General features: G+C 50.8%; 1 protein-coding gene across 1 annotated transcript; it reads right to left on the reverse strand.

Moving 5' to 3' along the window:
* Positions 1-287: 287 nt before the first annotated feature.
* PPP1CC (protein phosphatase 1 catalytic subunit gamma) lies at positions 288-17974 on the reverse strand. The gene is made up of 7 exons (XM_056107234.1): positions 17739-17974; positions 9228-9359; positions 8098-8328; positions 4830-4934; positions 3667-3890; positions 3331-3465; positions 288-1608 (listed from the first exon to the last, which is right to left on the reverse strand). Exons 1-7 carry the CDS (start codon positions 17791-17793, stop codon positions 1519-1521), a joined length of 972 nt encoding a protein of 323 aa, XP_055963209.1. The 5' UTR covers positions 17794-17974; the 3' UTR covers positions 288-1518.
* Between the last annotated feature and the right edge of the window lie 1701 nt (positions 17975-19675).

The following is a 19675-nucleotide window of genomic DNA, read 5'->3' on the forward strand; positions in this document are numbered from 1 at the left end:
GATTAAGGACGAAGAGATCAAAGAAAAGAATGTTCAAGAAAATGCTGGTGAAATGAGAATAATAAAGCAACCCTAGAAGTGAATCCAGTTTGACTGAACCCAAGCGAGAAGATTCTGGACCTGAATGATGTCTGAGCTCTCCGAGTACAAGGGAGCATGCTGTGACCCGATCCCTCCACTGCAGAAGCGCCCTCGGTGCGGGCCAGAACAAAAACTCCGAATGCTCGTGTTCTAATCCTCGCCTGAGAACAGAACACTGGAAGGAAGACAAATCCAAACAGCATCACTGTGGTTTCCAGAGCAATTTATTCATTAGAATCTATCCAGTAAGCCACCAACAGTCTCCTGTGGGTACTGAGCTGATAAACAGACACCAGAGGGTTTACCAAGTTCGTCATTTAATAAGTCTGATATTCATTTCCATCACATGGTATTGTACACGATCATCTGTTGAAACAGATTTCTTTTTAACAGGTCTTAGTTTAAAAAAAAGTCATACTGTGAATTCTGTATAAACTGGTAGAGAGTGAGTTCCTTTGTTTTGAGTTATAAGCCTCAACTTCACCGCAGAATAAAGAATGTGGCCTTAGAAAGCATAACCGGTCACTCGTATAGAACAGTATTGTTTCTATAATTTGAAGCTTTCTGAATGGTCGGGTTCAGGCCTGACGTAACTGTAAAAAGATTACTTAGTGAATAGACTATATGGGAATTGTACAAAATGTTATTAAGTCTGATCATTAATAGCTTAACTAGCACTAAGTTACTAATCGCTGTTTGAGTCCCGAGGAGGCCGCTGTGGACAGACCCAGGTCACCTTCTACTTCGGGTGTTTCAGTGTTTTCCAACAGAAACTTTGGCTTTAGGAAAGAGTCACAAACATTTAAAATAATGGCTTTAATTGTCTTTTATATAGTAGGGGGAAGTGTGCTTTAATTAAATATACATACCAGTGATGCTGGCAAGGTCGAAAAGTTACTCCTAATGTTGACAGCTATAAAAACTATAGTTTTTACATGTAAGACAATGAGAGAAAAAAAAGCAATCCCTTTGAAACAAAATTAAAAAAAATGTTCACAGTGGCTTGTATCAACAGATATGTATTATATGACAATAACATGTACATACCGAGCACCCTAGGGCTCTGTTTATGTCCTAAAGAAAATGAGCTCTTACATTATTTATGTTGTTTTCTTTTTCCTGAATTAAAAAAAGATCAATTGTACAACGACCCCCCGGGAAGGATAACTGTCCGGGATGTACAGCATTAACACCATGATTAAAATTGTTTGCAAAAGGAATCGAGAATTAAAAAACAGAACAAAATACTTGGTGGAATTGTAGAGTCTTTCATTTGCTGTTACAACCAGCAAATGGATTCATTAAGACAAAAATGGAAGGGTGGGCGCGCTCCACAGACACACTATTGAGCAAGCTGACCAATGCACATTACAGTTTTGAAAATGAAGGTTATACACTCTATGTTACAAGTCCCCGCTAGGCAGTGTCAAATGACATCTATTTCTTGGCCTGCTTTGTGATCATACCCCGTGGAGGTGTTACAGGTCTCGTGGCATTCGGTTTCTTTTTCTCTGCAGGCTTTAATATCTGCAAAGATGCAAAAGCAATGCACTTTAGGAAACGCACGCAACCCCAAACCTTAAGATTCCTTACATCTCATGCAAATACTTCGTGCAAAAAAGCTTCTATCTAAAAATTGCCCCAAACTCTGAAAGACCCTCTAGCAAATGAACTAAACAGACTCAGAATCTGGGTAATGAATGCTATGGACAGGGACAAGCACAAACTTTGAGCAAACTCCTTTGCCTTTGTACAGACAATTTTGAGTGACACCTTAGTGCCTCTTTAGGCTACTCTTTCCAACACTGCAGGGGAAACGCTCCTGTTAGTGGCAGAAGGGGTGTGGCCACAGCCTGTGCCGTCTGGGGGACCCGCAGGGCTCACAGCTGGCTTGCCTTTCACCCCCTCTTGCTGTCCCCCGACCTGAGGTGGGAAGCTCTCTAAAGCCACAATTCCCACAGCCCCTAATCACCCTCTCATAATCTCAGGGAGCAAATTCTCTCCAGTAATTGGCCAAATGTTTTATTATTTTTTTTTTCCTTCTTGGGTCACACCCGGCAATGCTCAGGGGTTACTCCTGGCTTTGCACTCAGGAATTACTCCTGGCAGTGCTCAGGGGACCACGTGGGATGCTGGAAATCGAACCCGGGTCGGCCGCGTGCAAGGCAAACGCCCTACCCCGCTGTGCTATCACTACAGCCCCAGGCCAAGTGTTTTAAAAAGGAGTTTTTGTTTTTGGCTCACACCAGGTGGTTCTTGGAACTTACTCCTGGCTCTTTTCTAAGGGATCATTCCTGGTGGGCTCAGGGGACCATACATGATACTTGGGACCGAAGCCAGGTTGGCCTCATGCAAGGCAAATGTGCTACTCACTGTACTATTACTTCAGTCTCCAAAGAAGTCCCGCCCCTCTTTGATTTTGGGCCACACCTGAGAGGCTCAGGGGTTACTCCTGGCTCTGCACTCAGGAACTACTCCTGGCAGTGCTCAGGAATCATATGGGGATCAAATCCAGGTGGGCAAGGAAAACACTCTCCCCTTTTTACTATTCCTCTGGCTCCAGAAGTTTTAATTCTCTTATTCATGGTTGCCACATGTCTTTAGTGGCTAAATTTAGGGCAGAGCCGCTTTGGAGCCAAGGAAGTTTAATCCTAAATCAAGAGGAAAGGATTAGAGCAGATGTGAAAATAATGCTATTGTAGCCAGTGAAGGCCAGACATGTCACGGTGTATCAGGAAGGCTTTACAGACAGGAGGAAAACAGAGGGAGAGAGAAGCTATCACACAGTGCACACAGCTTCTGCATTGCAGACACAAGCAGATCAGTAGTAAAGGAGCCAAGAAAACAGAAGGTATCTGTGTATTTACCCATTTTAATCAAGAGGAAACAGAAATTCAACACTGAGGGAGTTTCCAGCAAAACTGTCTTTTTCCCCCCTCTTTTCTTTTTGGGTCACACCTGGCGATGTACAGAGGTTACTCCTGGCTCTGCACTCAGGAATCACTCCTGGCAGTGCTCAGGGGACGATATGGGATGCTGGGAATCGAACCTGGGTCGGCCGCATGCAAGGCAAATGCCCTACCTGCTGTGCTATCTCTCCAGCCCCCAAACAGTCTTCTTTTAAAAGGGATCTACTTAAATTAAATAAAAGGGATCTACTCATTAACTTGGACAAACACTCAGGGAAAACAAAAACAGCCTGAAAACTATCCAATCAGCATATGGAAGCAACAGGAAAGGCGTTGTTACCTGAAATGAGCACATTAGCGTCTCGTCCACACTCATCATGGCGCCGGCATTGTCAAACTCTCCACAATAATTGGGTGCGGAAAACAGTGTGACCAACTGCCTCTTGGCAAAAAATTCATACCCATCTTCAACCACCTTGGAGAAAAATGTTTTCAGTATAAATAGGTGCACGCTTTAGGCCAGTAAACCACACCTCCGCTCCCCACCGAGCCTGCCAGCCTTGAGGTCACTCAGAGACATTCTGTATGAACCAGCAATACCTACCCACCAAACTAACAAGGAGAATCTGCTCACACACATGCTCTAAAGTGTACATGTAAAATTCAAAATCAATACCTGATGGGCTCTACATATAAGATCCAAATCATGCTTATGGAGAAATTTTGCAACCACTTCTGCACCAAATGTGAAGGACACTCCTCTGTCATTTTCACCCCAGCCTAAGACATCTTTATCGGGGTCAGACCACAAAAGATCACAAAGAAGACCTTGATCTGGTACATCAGTTGGTCGCATAATTCGCCGTATCTGCTCCATAGATTGAAGATCTGGTGATAAACCTAGGAGAAGGGCAGAAAAAAATCCATTTTGAAAAAGAAAATGTTACTTAATTTCCTTGGTTTCTAAGAGCCAAAGGTTACATCAAGGCCTAAAGACTCGGCAAGGTTCTGCCAGCTCAGCGGGCACCAGCACCTCGGGTAGGGCCCACCCCTCACCCCCCAGGGCCACAGACAACACAAAAGGCCCAACACAAGCTCTGCACGTAGGAAGCTTGGATTTAATCCTTGGCACTAATGTCCCCCCAGCACTGCAGGGTGCAGCTCCCACCTTGTCCGACCCCCAGCGTGCGGGTGCAACAGCAAATCCTCAACTAGAAAAACAGTTGGAACGTATTCACGTACAAACCTGACAGTCACAGCAGATAGAGATAGTTGGATCAACACACTGAGCCCGACACATTCAAATTCCAGACAGGAACGGCCCCATCCCCAGAGTGCGTCCCCATTAATGACAATGAACAGGAGAGACACTTGATGTCGTTTCCACTCTGAATGACCAGCATGAAGACGGGGACTAGCCAGGCTGACACAGGGACCGTGTGCGTTCCAACGCCACACGCTCAGCTCTGCCGGAGCCCGAGTCCCCGAGGGAAGGCAGTGGGTCAGGACTTCGGTCAAGCACACCATGCTGGATCTCATGGTCGTTTAATTTCAGATTTGAAAAACTCGGCTCCACTTTCTTTCTTTTCCCCACTTCTTCGGTGGCGGGCACACTCAGAGGTGCGCAGCCTTAACCTGACACTCAGGGGCCGTAGCCCAGGCCGGCAGTGTGCAAAGCAAGTGCCTTCCTGCAGAACTCTCTCCCGCCCCACTTCTGTTTTCCAATCACATCCACCATCTAGAATTTCCCACTGCTTGTACCAGACTTCGAGCCAAAGATCCCGACCATGCCGAAGGGGCCCCGTGGCCACACACCATGCCGTCCCCCGCGCCACATACCTCCATGACAGCAGAATATCTTCTCATCCACGATGGCGGCTATCGGTAAACAGTTAAAGCAATCTGTGAAAGTTTTCCATAGTTTAATGTTGTATCTTCTTTTGCCTGTAAAATTTTAGGGTGGATTTTTAAAAATAGAAACCGAGGAATTGTTCTGCAGATTCCATCTCAGGAGAACTCGCCTCTCCCTCTCCCGCACGTGGTGCTGGAGATCAAATTGAGGTTCCCGCCACGGAGCACGTGCACGACCCCTCTGGGCCATCTCCGCTGGCCCCTTCACCCTTTCCTTTCAAAAATCAGGGCCCAGGCTGAGAGCCAGCTGCTGAGCTAGTTGGCAGCGCCGGGTCCCTGGGCAGCGACATGGGGTGAGCCTCTACAGCTAGGTAGGGGCTTCGCCACTGGGCAACCTCTCAGGTTACCGTCCAGACCCTCGTGACGGATGCAGAGCTACGCTTCTCGCGTCACTCAGAGTTCAATCTGTAAACAACAATTTCAATCTCCACGAGCAATTTTAAAACCTAAAAATCCCACAGAAATCTGAAACTGGAATCCCGGCAGATTGAGGAACACCATTACACAGAAACAGCCTGGCAGAGCAGCTCTGGAATCTACTGTTTTGTCCATTTTCAAACAACCAGTTATTCCTTTCTTAAAATAAAAAAAAAAAGGAATTATGAACAACTCACACATGTGCAGTAAGTAGCCTCTTCCTTCTGAGGAAGGCTCAGATTAGCACCCATCACGCTCAATGGCTCAATGGCTCAATGACTGCCGGGCCCCAGGTACTCTCCAGCTGTAATTATGCAAACAGGAGGCCAACAGCCACAGGGAACTATACTGCCCCCTGTTGGTCCCCCAGGATAACAATGCACAAATGCCCAGTGTTCCCTTGTTTTCCTGAGTCAGCCTGTGTCCAGGCTCAGAGGACCATCTGTGATGCCAGGAATCGAACCCGGGTTGGCTGCATGTAAGGCCAAAGCCTTATGTGCTGTACTATGGCTCTGACCCATTCCGATTATCTTTGCTTTTTGGGTCACACATAATAATGCTCAGGGGTTACCCCTGGCTCTGCACTCAGGAATTACTCCCGGCGGTGCTTGGGGGGGGACCCTCAGTCCTTTCACAGGTCAATACTGGCAAGCTTGGGAATTGGGTTTTGAACACAAAGTAGTTTTCCTGTGACAGTTCCGTAAGAATCGGAGTGGCTGGGGCTGAAGCGTTAGCACAGCAGAGCAGGGTAGGGCGTTTGCCTTGCATGCCACACTTGCCAGTATTGACCTGTGAAAGGACGGGGATGGCCCTCGTATCAGGGTGTCTGGCCTCCTGCCCTCTCCCCCGGCAGCAAAGCGAGCTGTTAACTGGGCAGTCAGCACAGGGGCCGGACAGGGGCACGAATCCGACACATCTGGCCCTTCCTGCTGCAGAGAACTGGGGTCTGTCCTACACAAACAGCTCACGGCTTAGCTTACTTCTGCCACTTGCTTAATGTTTCTTGGAAGCTGAGAACTCTCCCTGTCCCTGCTAGAGGGTTCAGAAGCTTGACAGAAGTCCTTTCTACAGGGACTAGAAGGTAACTAGCGCACAGTCACCATCGCCAATTCCAATCGCCCAAGAAACAAGACCCGGATCTTCTGATTCTTTTGGTTTTGGGGCCACACTCAGGGACCAGAGGGGCGGCCCTGCGGAGGCCATGACTCTCCCCAGCCACAGGGCCAGTCAACTTTATTCACTCATTTATTTTACTTTTTGGGTCACGCCCAGCAATGCTCAGGGGACCATATGGGATGCCAGGGATTGAACCCCGGTCAGCTCCGTGCTGGGCTATCACTGCGGCCCAGGTAACTTCATTTATAGAAATGCTTTGCATCCGTTTCCATTTCCTACTGAAGTCTGGCTCTGAATAATGGTTCATGGGAGTGTATTTTCCATTTTATTTTTGGCTTTCAGGCCACATCTGTCTGTGCTCAGGGACCACAGCTGGCGGGGTGTGAGGGAACAAACGATATGCCGGGGCCGTTAGACTAGCCAGCACTCTGGACCTGTAGTTTTCATCTTAAAAACTAAACCTCAAAGTTTAAATTAATTTATATTTAACTTTAGTTAAAATTCCAGCATCATCATCACTGGTCTTTTTACAGAAGTGTGCAAACTAACAAAAGCTACCTAAGCCTGAACCTTCAGAGTGCAAGAGTCTTGAGGCAAAATGTGTCTTGATGGCTACGAAGTATGAAAACAAGTAACACTCAACTGTGGTCTTCAACAATTCCTCTTGGTGGTGCTCAGGGACCCTTTGCACTGCCCGGGACCAAACTCGGCTTGGCCACATGCAAGGCAAGTACCCCACCCACGGCACTAGCTCTGGTCCCCCAAAGAACCTTTTCTGGGCCCAGCATCTGTCTTACTAGGTTCTCGGCCTGGCCACAGTTCAGAAGACCGATTCCTCTCCCTGATGACCCCACCCACCTCACTTCTCCGAGGGGGCTCAAGACAGCAGCAGGAGAGAGGCCTGTCCTTGTGACCTTCCTAGGGGCGCACTTAAACAGGGTTAGTTAGAAAGGGTCCGAGAACCCTCCCTGAGACGCCAGGCGGGGCCTGGTCGGGCTCTCCCAGTCTCCAACTACAACCACCCTCTTCTCGGATGGAACCTTTTCTTGTAGAAATACTAAGAACGGAGACAGAAGGATTCAAATCTTTTTCTTTATATAGTTGTTTTGAAAACACAATAACCTGTACCAAACATATTTTCAAGGCAGTAAGGCTTATTTCTGTCAATTATCCAGTGCACTATCAAGTACCCAATTCAAAATGGGCCACAAAAAAGGAAAACATAAAGTTAAAATGCCCCAGCACTACAAATTTTAAACAAAAAGATATTCCGAGGTTCCATTCCCATGAAGTGTCTACAAACATCTATACATAGAAAGCAGATCAGTGCCGGCCTGGGCTGTTTTACAGATTTATCAAAAATCATTGAACTACTTTAAAAAGAAGTTTTGAAGAAGGGAATCTCAACAAGCCATTAAATGGCGCCAGTACCCAGAACTGCACCAAGAAGTCAGGCATCTGCGAACATTCAGTGACCAGCCTGAGAGCAAGCGCCCATCATACCGCTCGCTCTGGCCAGGCTCAGAAGCAGGGCACCAAGGATGCCAACACTGAGCCTCAACAAGTCAATGGCATAAAAAATATGAGATTCGACACTGGCGTCTAACCTCTAAACCACACCCCAACTTCAAGCCCTCTCCCCTAGATACAGAACAGTACTTACATTCATCATAAAATCCATAAATCCTATTGATGCTGGCACATTCATGGTTCCCTCTGAGAAGAAAAAAATTCTCGGGATATTTGATTTTGTAAGCCAGTAAGAGGCAGATAGTCTCCAGCGACTGCTTCCCCCTGTCCACATAGTCCCCAAGAAACAGGTAGTTGCTCTCTGGAGGAAAACCACCATACTCGAAAAGCCGAAGCAAATCATAGTACTGCCCGTGGATATCACCTGAAAGCAAAGATTCCGTTAGCGCCTTCGCCAGCACAGCTCTGCCCAGACATGAGGCTTCAGGTGATGCCCCTTAAACGTACAACACAAGGGCCTGACAGCAACTAGTTCCCAGCCGGGCACCAGGTCTGGTTTAATTGGGCATAATAAAATATTTAAGTCTGTGTCTATGTCCAGAATTTCACGCAAAACCTTACTAATTAAGAATTTATTTTGTGGAAAGTATTCAAATGCCAAAGAAGGGCTTCTTGCCAACTATCTGGGATTTCCATTCAGGCCGCAGGGCCGCAGAGCAGCCGAGCAGCCGCCCTTGACTGAGCAAAGGCTGACCCACACCTGCCCTGAGACTGCGTTTCATTTCCTCCTGCCAGAAAACGCCAGATACGCTGGAACATTAATAGCATCCCTCAAAGTTTAGAGACTACACAGGGTTTCTGCATCTATCACGCATAGTTATAAAAGGGCAGAAGATCTCTTTGGGGCAAAGCCTGATTCGTGCTGAGAGGACCCTTTCTTAGATCGCCACACTGTTGCATTCATCCTTTCTCCTGTTTGTATTCCTGTGACAAAGTAATTTTTGGTAACAAATTAATTTTATTAACTGACTGATTTTTGGGTCACACCTGGCAATGCACAGGGGTTACTTCTGGCTCTGCACTCAGGAATTACTCCTGGCAGTGCTCAGGGGACCATATGGGATGCTGGGAATCATACCCGGATCTGCCGCATGCAAGGCAAACGCCCTACCCACTGTGCTATCACTCTAGCCCCGCCACAAAGTAATTTTTCAGAGCATTTGAAGTTTATCTAAACAAACCAAGTCCACTGGCGTATTTATTCTAAAGTCACAAGGAGCTGTGGGAATGGCCTGGCTCGTGTGCTCAATGGGTCCCACTCACCACATATCTTGAGCGGTGCTTCAAGTTCAAGTAGGATGGGCTGGCTGAGGAAGATCTCGCGGGACTTCAGGCACAGTCCTCTGATTTCACTCTCCTGAAGCTGGACATTCTTCCCAGGCTTGGCCCCCCTCACTGCAAGGGATGAAAACTCCATTAGTCAAATGACTCAGAAGGTGATTTCTGGTGAAGATTAAAAAGTATCCGACAGGGGCTGGAGAGATAGCACAGCGGGTAGGGTGCTTGCCTTGGGTAGGGCGTTTGCCTTGCACGCGGCCGACCTGAGTTCGATTCCCAGCATCCCATATGGTCCCCTGAGCACCGCCAGGAGTAACTCCTGAGTGCAGAGCCAGGAGTAACCCCTGTGCATCGCCAGGTGTGACACCCCCCCGCCCCCCCCAAAAAAAGTATCCAACAAATGGTTCTAGTTGCAGGGGATGAGAGGGGGACAGTAGTTTTCGATCTGGCTTAATTTTTCAAGACACGTAACAAGGGCTTTTATTTGGTGTTTGGGGAGAAGGGGTACCACACCCGACAGTGTTCAGGGCTTACTCCTGGTGGAGTGCTCAGGGGACCATGGATGCTGAAGCAAACCCAGGCCTTCTACGTGTGCAGCATTTGCTCCGTATCTTTGAGTGATCTCCCTGACACCCCCCCCCCCAAAAAAAAGGTTTTAACACCTACTTAGAATTTCAGCTCATTTACTTATACAGGTAACTTAGCCCAGAGGCTGTCGGTCTGGAGAGAGGCCTCCCACTCGCGCCCTCCCCGGCCCAGCAGGCTTTCGCAGTCTCGGGAGCAGATCTGCAGCTGTGAGGCCGAGTTCAGAGGCTGCCGCATCACCGAGACGCCCCTAAGAACGCCTTGTTTCAGAAGGGAGATGAGAAATGCCAAAAGCATCCTCCAGAGGAGCACGGCTGTCATCTCCTTGAGGAGCCCTGATTTAATCTATGAAAAGCATTTTTTTAAATGGGTTTGGGGACTATACCCAGCAGTGCTCAGGGTTTGTGCTTGATTCTGTGCTCAGAGATCTTGCCTGGAAGGACTCGAGGGACCATTTGGGGTGCTGTGGGAGTGAACCCGGGTTAGGCTGGCCACCTGCAAGGCAAGCTTTCCCCCTGCTGTACTATCTTCAGCCCCCAAATTACACGGTTAAAAAAAAATCTCATTAACATATTGTCAGTTCCTGCAGATGGTGCCTTGGAAATTACCTGCCCCTGTATTAGCAGGCCTGTATTCCAAGGATGATGGCATGCGCTGGAGGAAAGGAATTAAGCCAAGGGTTTCCTAGACGAGAAAGCAAGCATAGCCCAAAGTGGGCGGGCACCACCCAAGTGCCCTCATCGCAGCCCGCCACCCAGCAGCCAAGGGCACCTGGGCACCTCTGGTCCACACAGGCAGGCGGAAGGAAATGAGGAAATGGTTTGGGTTTATTACAACAGACTGACAGCCAAATGGGCCCCAAGCACCTCTAGGAGTAACCCTTGAGCATCACAGGGCATGCCCCCCACCACCCCAAATAAAAAACGAATTCTAAAAGTAGGCATTCTCTGAATTAAAAATTAAGTCAAGACACAGGACAGGACTAAATCAAGAAATGTAAGCCTCTATGGTGACTAATTGTCAGGAACCTCCCAAACCCACCAGATTAAGTCAATGTTGCTAACTAAATCTTGGTTTTGGAGACTTTGTATCAAATCATAAAATCTGAGATCTTGGAAAATACTTTGTATCAAATTGTAAAACCTAACAGCTTGTCAAGGGCCAGGGTTTTCTTTAGCTTTTGTTTGGGGGGGGGGGGGCCCTCACAGAGATACTCCCCTACCCAGGCCAGGGTGGGGGTCAGTGCTCGGGCCAGGTGCAGCTCAGGGGTGCTCTGTGAAAAAAGCAAAACCAAACAAACCATCAAACAAAAAGCAACAGTTTTAACTTGACAGTAATCTACTCTATAATAACTACTTCACTTTAGATACTAAAAATTACAAGAAAAAAATCTGAGACTTTTTCTGAGAAATTATTGGGCCAGCTACTGGGCTGAGCACCTGCTGTGCATGCAGGAGACCCAGTTCAATTCCCTGCACCCCATGGTCCAGTTTCGGGGAGTCACCCCTGCAGTGCTGGAGGGCGGAGTCTTGCCGGAGCGAGTGGCCCACTGGGCGGGCACTTAGTAAACTACATCTACCGTGACAGGTGAGGCATGAGACTACCATCACGAGCTCCACATATGAAACACAATGTCAGATTAAAAAAATACTTCTACTAATTTTGAAAAGGGAGGGGAGGCTGTGTATATTCGAAAGCCTTGGTTCAATATTCGGCACCGCAAAATAAGAAATATCACCTCAGGCAAAGTCTCACTGTCCCAAAAAGCCCCAAACCCTGGTGTGTGTTTTTGCTTTTTGGGTCACACCTAGTGATGCTCAGGGGTCACTCCTGGTTCTGCACTGAGGAATCACTCCTAGCAGTGTTCAGGGGACCCTATAGGATGCTGGGGACCAGACCCAGGTTGGCGGCATGCAAGATGAAAGCCCTCCCCACTGACATTGCTCCAGCCCCCAAAACCCTGCATTCTTGAGAGACATGTTTTACGTGAAAATGAAACACTGTGTAGAAGGGCAGGATTATTAGTATTGCTATTAAGAAATATAAGCAAGAAAGGATGACAAACGGGAAGGAGCAAACACATATAGCCAAGAGAGCACTGCTGAGAGAGGCTGCAGAGGGGCGAGGAGGCAGTTTGTGCTGTAGCCTCAGGTTAATTCACTGTCTGAACCCCAAATGCCTAAACAACAGACTTGCGGCCCCATTCCAAGACCCCCACTGGAAGGTAAAGACTTTCGACCCTTGGAGGAAGACCCGAAATGGTCACAGGTGACAGCATCAGGAGTCTGAGAGGGCAGCCACAGTGATCTCTCTCCCAACACAAAGCGGAAACTCCAGAAACTCCCCATGGAAAAGGCAAGCACCCCGGCCAGCCCCCGCCCCTCGACTCAGAAGGGCTCCAAGAAACTTTTGGTTTCCACCTTCCCCAGAGTCACGTGTGGGAACAAGCAGGCCAGTCCCAGTGGACTTTAGGGTGTGGCCAGCATTTGGGTGCTATGCGGCGCGCAGGACTGCCAGGTCCCCAGACACGACAGAGGGCGCTGGCCAGGTGCAGGCAGCAGGCAGTGCCCACAAACACCACCCTGTGTCAAAGGCCTGCCACAAAGGCCAGCAGATCTGACCAAGGTTACCAGGCAAATCGCTTCCCATCACCACGTTTAGACAGTTCATCGTTGTGTTGGTTTTTTATTCTACTTTCGTCATCCGAAAGCGTAGAGATTACTCAAAACCAATGACAACAATTTAAAGACTAATGTGGAACAAATCCAGTTTTTCCTGAGTATTACACTAGATCCAAAGGAGAGAGCTCACAAGACAACATGGTCTTGAATTTTAAAAAACTCCTTATACTTTGCTCCAAGAATTAAACCCACAGTGCCAGAGACAGTACAGGGAGCAAGTGCCTTTCATGTGGCCTCTCTTACAACCCAAGACCCTGTACATGGTTGGTTCCACAAGTCCTACCAGGACCGATGCCTGAGCACAGAGTCAGGAGTCACTTCTGAGCATCCCCGGTCCCAAAGCAAAACAAACAAAAAGGAATCAAGTGGACTCCGGTGGCGGGTGAGCAGGTCAGTGTGCTGTATGCACGAAACCCGGCCATGAATGGAATGTAAAGCATGGTGAGTTAACAGACTTTTCTTTCTGGAAAAAACTCAGGCTGGCTTTTATTTACCAACTGGCCAATAGCTGCTCCTCCTTGAGAAGCCCGCTGAGTTACTGTTTCCCCTGCGAGTCTCAGCTGCCCCCTGCTCTCCCCACATGGCCACCACTCATGGACACTGTGCTCGCTGCCCAGGTCCACCTGTCTGTGAGGACCAGGGCCAAAGAGGTCTTGTTCGGAGGTGTGCCTGCTCACGATCAGTGTGAGGCCAAGACACAGGTGTAGCAACAATAGACACACTATGTGCTATTAACCTGCTCATTCTACAGAAGCGTGCATCTCAGCAGACCAAACCAGACTATATACGTCCGCTAAGCAACAAAGCTTCTGAGCTTTACAATCACATGCGGGGTGTAGGGTTCAGGCAGGGGACAAGCGCAGCGCTGCTGAGAACCTGGCTCCTTTTTCAGATCATGCTCTACCAGCTGTGAAAATTTAGCCTCCTCTTAAATTGCACAGCAACTTAAAGTTTCAAAAGCTGTTTTTGGCAATTCAAGAACACTATAGATACTGCCCCCCCTTTTTGGGGGGTGTTTGGGGACCAAACCCCTGAACCCAGATCTCCTGCATGCAAAGCATGAGGTGGCCCACTGCCTCTTCAGCCAGTATTCTACAATCAGCACAGCAGAGGACAGCACTGAAACCTACCCCTGCCCTCAGAGTTTCAAATGCAAACCTGAGTGGGCCTTTGCCCGCCAGCGCTGGGTGCCGTGCTAGTAATCCTGACACAAGGACCGTCTTCTCTGCGGCTGGGAGGAGAGTTCGGGGCCTCGCTCCAGGCTCCCGGCTCAGACCCAGAGGCGCTTCGGATGTCCAGGAGGATGTGCCGCCCTCCCGACCAAGAATCTGCTTGTCCCAGCCAGAGGACTGTTTATAGGACATATTACCAAGCTCCACTGGGCCATCACTGCTCCCTAAAAAAGATCTGACACAAGGTAGAAAATGAAACGGGAAGCACTAAGGAAAACGAAATGTCCCCTGTTTAGATTATCCATGAGTCTGATTCGAACATCCAAAGACAGACCCGCCGGGAAGCTCCGGGCTCAGCGACCCTCAGTCGGATGCTGGGCCCAGCATGGCAGCCATCACTCTTGTGGAAGGCGCAGAAAAATGCCACGAACCAGGGAAGTGAAGACTGCTGGAAACCCCAAGACTAGGGCACGCTCCTCCAGTAGCCTGAACACTCATCATGGTGTCCTGGTTACCATTAAAGACCGACTTGTTACTGGAACTGCTAGTGGCAAAGAAAACTGCTCACAGCATAGCTCTAGAGATGGAAACCCTCCCTGACAGCGACCCAGGAGACCCTAGGGGGGAGCCTCAATGGCAAGGGCTCTGTGACCTTCCCAGGCACCACCTGAAATCCCAAGCACAGATATCATATTATTTTGACAAGTGCCAAAGAAATCCAAAATATTCAAACAAATAAGAATGCCACTCTCCAGATGGCGTGCCTCATAAAGCCAGGTGCCAGACATTACACAGAAATAGTCCTCAGGCACCACAAACTGACGCAAGCGCTCGGCACTGAAGCGTTCCTCTCTCGGGTGGAAAGGCAGATTCGGGGAAAACGTGTGTTGGCCTTCTTATCAACACTGTCCCGCAGAACAGGCAGAGGACAGGGCGGAAAAACTCCGTGCAGGTCCACAAAAGACAAACCAACAAACCCTGGAAAGATGGTAATTAGCAATGCCAGCTTCCCCTCACCAGAACCTGATTCGACCAGTCTGGCACAAGGCAGAGGTGAGGACCACAGAGAAGAAAGTACTGTGGAACGAGTTCGGAGCGATAAAGGAACTACTTTCTGCTGTTCAAAGCAACACACACACAGCCCAGCTATATTAAAGCTTGAGAAACCAAGAGTAACACTACCAATATAAAAAATAAGTTAACAGAAATTTTGCTGTTTTAAGATGATTCCATTCAAGTAGGCGAATCGCACGAATATGTCTCATCATATTCATTCCAGTGACAGAATCAATAATCTAACATTTGACAGATTTTAGAAAATAAATCAAAACAAAAGGCGAACATTTCCGACACAAAACTCCCTACAACTGCGTTCTCTACAAAAACTATACGCCACAAACATTACCTCGCAGACAAGATAAAGCTGCAAAGACACTACTTTTGCTTTCAATGCAATGGCAATTTACTGAAAAATGCTTAACCTTCCGACCCATTTTGACAAGACACCATTTAGATGCCACACCCGACCCTCATTTGCAGCTGTTCTCCTCAGACACAGTGACTTCCGCTCCAGGTGAACCATAAACGCATCCGAGTATGCAGCTTTGGATTCAGGGGTGGATTCAATTTATTTATTGAGCCATGGGATACAGTTACAAAGTGGTTCCTGACAAGGTGTGTCAACACAAAATGTTTCAAGGCTGATTCCTCCACCAGGTGGTTTCCCCCAGCCCGCCCCCATCTTTCTCTCCAGGGTCTGAGTCTAGAAATTTCATTCTAGAATTGTCGCCCCCACAGAGAATCTAACCTTACTCCTACTGAATTCAACTTTCCAGTTTCCTTACCTACAAAAGTAACTGACATTATCCTTCACATTTCCACTTTGAAGATATACTAATGGCCATGATGGCGAATTAAATAAGCCGAGTCCCTGTAATCTCACTTCCCCGCTTCAGGACCAGTAACTCTCGAATCAAGTGGACCAACTGGCACTGCCACATGCTACTGCAGAGAAGAACCAAGTCATTACCAGATTGCTGCTTCAAAGGCAGAACTGAGTCATCAGCTTCCACTGCAAGCGGGTTCCGAAACCCGCCCGGCCAGGGGCAGCACCTGCACCTCCCCACCAAGTCCCAAGCACCTAAGGCTGGCACCCACCCCATGACAGCCACCCAGCTGCCTCCTGCAACTGCAAATGAGGAGGTACTGCAGGCTCGAGAGCAGCGCGCTACCAGAGCAGGTTCCCACACAGCTCAGCAAGGACCCCGCCTCTGAACAGACTGTCTCCATCAGTGACAGGCCCCGAGCAACAGTACAGTGGGTAGGGTGCTTGCCTTGCATGTGGCCACCGGGGGTTCGATCCCAGCATCCCACATAACTCCCCGATCCCCACCAGGAGTGATTCCTGCGTGGAAAGCCAGAAGTAACCCCTGAGCACTATCAGGGGTGTCCCCAAAACAAAAACCCAAACACTTTAATTATTAAAATGATCTACTGCATTAATTTAAAAAGTCGTTGCTGTATTTCTTGGTTAGCTTTTTTTTTTGGGGGGGGGGCACAACTTGTAGTGCTAGGGACCAAAATCAGACTCCTGCATGCAAAGCGAGTGCTCCAGCCCTTTAAGTTTTGGACAGCAAATAAAGCTGTGTGTGTGTGTTGGGGGGAGGGGGAAAACTGTTTCTTGCTGTATGTTCTTCCTTTATTATCTTCAGACCAGAGACTGTTTTTTTTAACACCAGAAAAAAAACATGTTTAATATTACACCGAAAGGCTAAACAACTCGCTATCTGCAGATGAACTCTTACAAATCAGTATTAAACTGGCTGACGCATTCCCCGGGGCAGGGCAGAGGTGACACTGAGCTCACTAAGGCAAGTGGGGCAAATTATGCGGAGCATGGCTTAGCCTGACACTGACAGTGGCCCAGTTCCCCCCCCCCCCCAAAACGCTTCTTGCAAACCAAGATGTTGCATGAGTTCCATCAGACCGTCTGCTAAGCAAGGCGAAGGCTGGACCTCGCCTGCTCCTTGAAGGAGGTCACTAACCAAGCGCGTCTCTGGCCCCAATTTCCCGTCTTTCCCGCCCAACAGGAGTGCCACGGTCGCGCAAAGGTTAAGATAAAGCTGCAGCCCGGGGAGGAGGGACAACTCCGGAGGTGCCAGCGGGCTTACTGTCCCTCTAAGCTCTCCAAGTTGCAGTGCAGTGCGCTGACCTCCGGCAAAGGCTTCCCGGGAGGGCTGAAGTGACCCCGAGCTTATGAGAAACACAAGAATTCCCAACACAGCACAACCCTCCCGGGCTCGGGCCCCCCGCGGCAAGTTCCCACCACGTCCGAGGGCGGAGGAAAAGGCAGAGCGCAGAGAGTGCGCCAAGTCGACTCTCCGCGATGCGGTGGCCCGGACAAGAGGCGGACCCGGATCCCCGATTTCCCAGGGAAGTTCGCCTCTGTCCACAGGCTCTAGAACCACCCCCCATACCCCATCTCGAGGCGTCCAGTGCCGGCGCCTCCCGCGTCGTCTCCCCTCCCCCCCCACGGGGTGGTCGACCCCCAAACTGCAGTTCTAGCTTAACCTTTGCGTGACCACGGGGCCACCTCTCCTTCCTGCGCGTTTCCGAGCTCGCGCGACCTTGGTCAAGTGCCATTCACCTTTGATCTGTAAAACGAGGGGTGGGTGGGTGAGAAAAATTCAAAAAAAAAAAAAGCAGCAAAACAAAACAATGGCCCTAAACCTCGCAAGGTCGGTGGGAGCGTTCAAGGCACCGTGCGCACGCGGGAAGGGACGGGGGGCGGGCTGCGATTTTCTTAAAGAAATAAAATAAACAAGGAACTCACCCCGACAGCCCGACGCCGGGGGGAAGGGGCCGCCGCGGGCTGCAAGTCCAGACCCGCGTCCAGCAGGGCGCGGGGAGCCCGCCCAGGCCCCGGGCAGCCGAGAGGGGCGCCCGGGTCGGGCGGGGGCTTCCCCGGCGCGCGGTCCGCCCCCGCCCCCCGCCCGCTCCCAACCGCTGCTCGGGCGGCAGGCGAGGCCCCCCGGGCCGCGGGGACCCTCGGCGCTCACCTTCCAGCAGCCGTTGGATGATGCTGTCGATGTTGAGTTTGTCGATATCCGCCATCGCCGTCCCCCGCCGGCCCTCCCGCAGCGGCGCCGCCGCCGCCGGCTCGCGCCCGGGACTCACGCCTCCTCCCCCACGCCACGAGCACTGAGGCGGTGGTGGCGGCGGTGGCAGCAGCCGCGGCGGGACCCCCCCAGCCGCCCCGCACCCTGCTTCCTCCTGCTCTCCCCACTGGAACCACGAGAAGAACAAGATGGCGGCCGACTGCCCGGCCAGCCTCGGGCGGCGCACGGATGCGCGCGGGGAGTGCAGCGGCCCGGCCGGGACTTCTTTGCGGGCCAGAAGGGCGCGGGGCGGGGGCGGGGCCGGCGCGCGCGGGGGGCGGGGCCGGGCCTCGGGAGGGGCGGGGCGGGGCCTGGGCCCCGGGGGGCGGGGTCCCGGCTCGGGCGGGGCGGGGCCTGGGCCCGGGCGGGGCGGGGCCGGGGCCCGGGCGGGGCGGGGCCGGGGCGCGGCAGGGGAGGAGACGGTTGCGCAGCTTCGCGCCCGCGCTCAGGATCCTTCCGCCAAACGGGTCGCGCAAATAGGCCCCCGTGGCGGGAGCTTGAGTTGTAAAGTTGCTCGGCGCCGCCGGAGTTGGGGCGTGGGGCGGGCGTGCAGCTCTTAAGCCCCGAGGATGCAACCTTTGCCGGATGCTGCTTATTGGGGCCAGATGTTGCAGCATCGAAAGCGCAGCCGGGGAACCCAGGGGCGCTGGAATTTACCCCCTGAAGACGGAATCTGGGGTGGAGGTGGAGGGGGGGAATAGATATAAGTAGGTATAAGTCGGTTGTCTTAGCTTTGCATTCAAATTTACTTACTCTGGGAAGAGAAAGCGCTATTTGGTGACTAATTAAAACGTACCCTCTTCCAGATGAGTCGAAATGTGAGCAGTTATTGCTTCTGAGTGGTGGGGAATATGGGCATTAGTTTGTGTGAGAGAGAGAGATTTTTGTATTTGCGGGAGATTTTTTAAAAATTCGTTCTCCGACATGTATTTCACCAGCCCTGTCTTTTGATCGTCTTTCCTGGACTCGGGGAATTATATAACGGTTGGAACAACTGCCCTGGCGCTGGCTAGAACCGGGGGAACGAGCGTGTGCCGCAGATGTGCAGGTTTCGCGCTGTGGACTCGAGCGGGAAGCGGAGTTTGCCAGGCGGGCTGGGCGGGCTGGGATTCCCCGGGCATCCGGCGGGGGTTGGGGGCGTTCATCCTCGCTGCTCAGCTTGCTCTCTCTCCAGGAGGCCCCTCAGTGTGCATCTGCCGCGCCCCGCTGGAAGGAACTGCATTGGAGACTGCAGCCCGCACTCTGCGGGCATTTCCATTCCTTTCCACCTAAGATCGGTCCGGAGGCACTTGACAGTCTGCGAAGTCTTTTCCCCTGGAAGGTTTTCTCTCTGGGCATCAGCAGGATGCCAGAGAGGATGACCTGGCGCCCAAAGACCGGCTCATGATTGGGGCCTTGGGGCATCCATCCTAGGAAACCCGCCTGCTCTCGGGCTCCTGGAGTTTGGCAGGCCCCTGAGTGGGGGACGGGGGCAGGGGTAGGGGTGCGGGGAGCGGGCTTCAGACTCAGCGCCTTTCCCTGCTGAGCTCCACCAGAAGACACACGAGCAGCATCGCTTAGCTCAGGGCACAGAGCCCATTTGGTGACAGTCCCAGCCATGCCCAGCACTGCTGTGAACAGCTGGCTAATGAGGTCAGGGAGGCTCTTCTGGACTCCCGGAGACATGGGCACCTCCCGGGCAGGGCACATGGTGGCAAAGGCAATTAGAGCAGGAATGTGAAAGGCAGTGATTCATTCATCAGACAAATATTTATGGAGCGCCGACTCTGTGCCAGGAGTGTTCTGGGTGGGGAAGAGGGGATGAGCAAGACAGACAAGGCCCTTCTCTCTCCCCCGAG

This window comes from Sorex fumeus, unplaced genomic scaffold, assembly GCF_029834395.1.
Source record: "Sorex fumeus unplaced genomic scaffold, SorFum_2.1 ptg000155l, whole genome shotgun sequence".
NCBI classification, from domain to species: Eukaryota; Metazoa; Chordata; class Mammalia; order Eulipotyphla; family Soricidae; genus Sorex; species Sorex fumeus.

Bases quoted from the DNA above. Each gene is read 5' to 3' on its own strand.
- PPP1CC (XM_056107234.1), bottom strand. From the start codon at position 17,793: ATGGCGGATATCGACAAACTCAACATCGACAGCATCATCCAACGGCTG. The intron at 8,329-9,227 runs GTGAGTGGGACC...CTTTGCTTTCAG, and splicing joins AGCACCGCTCAAGATATGTG to GTGATATCCACGGGCAGTAC. The intron at 4,935-8,097 runs GTAAGTACTGTT...AAAATTTTACAG, and splicing joins TTATGGATTTTATGATGAAT to GCAAAAGAAGATACAACATT.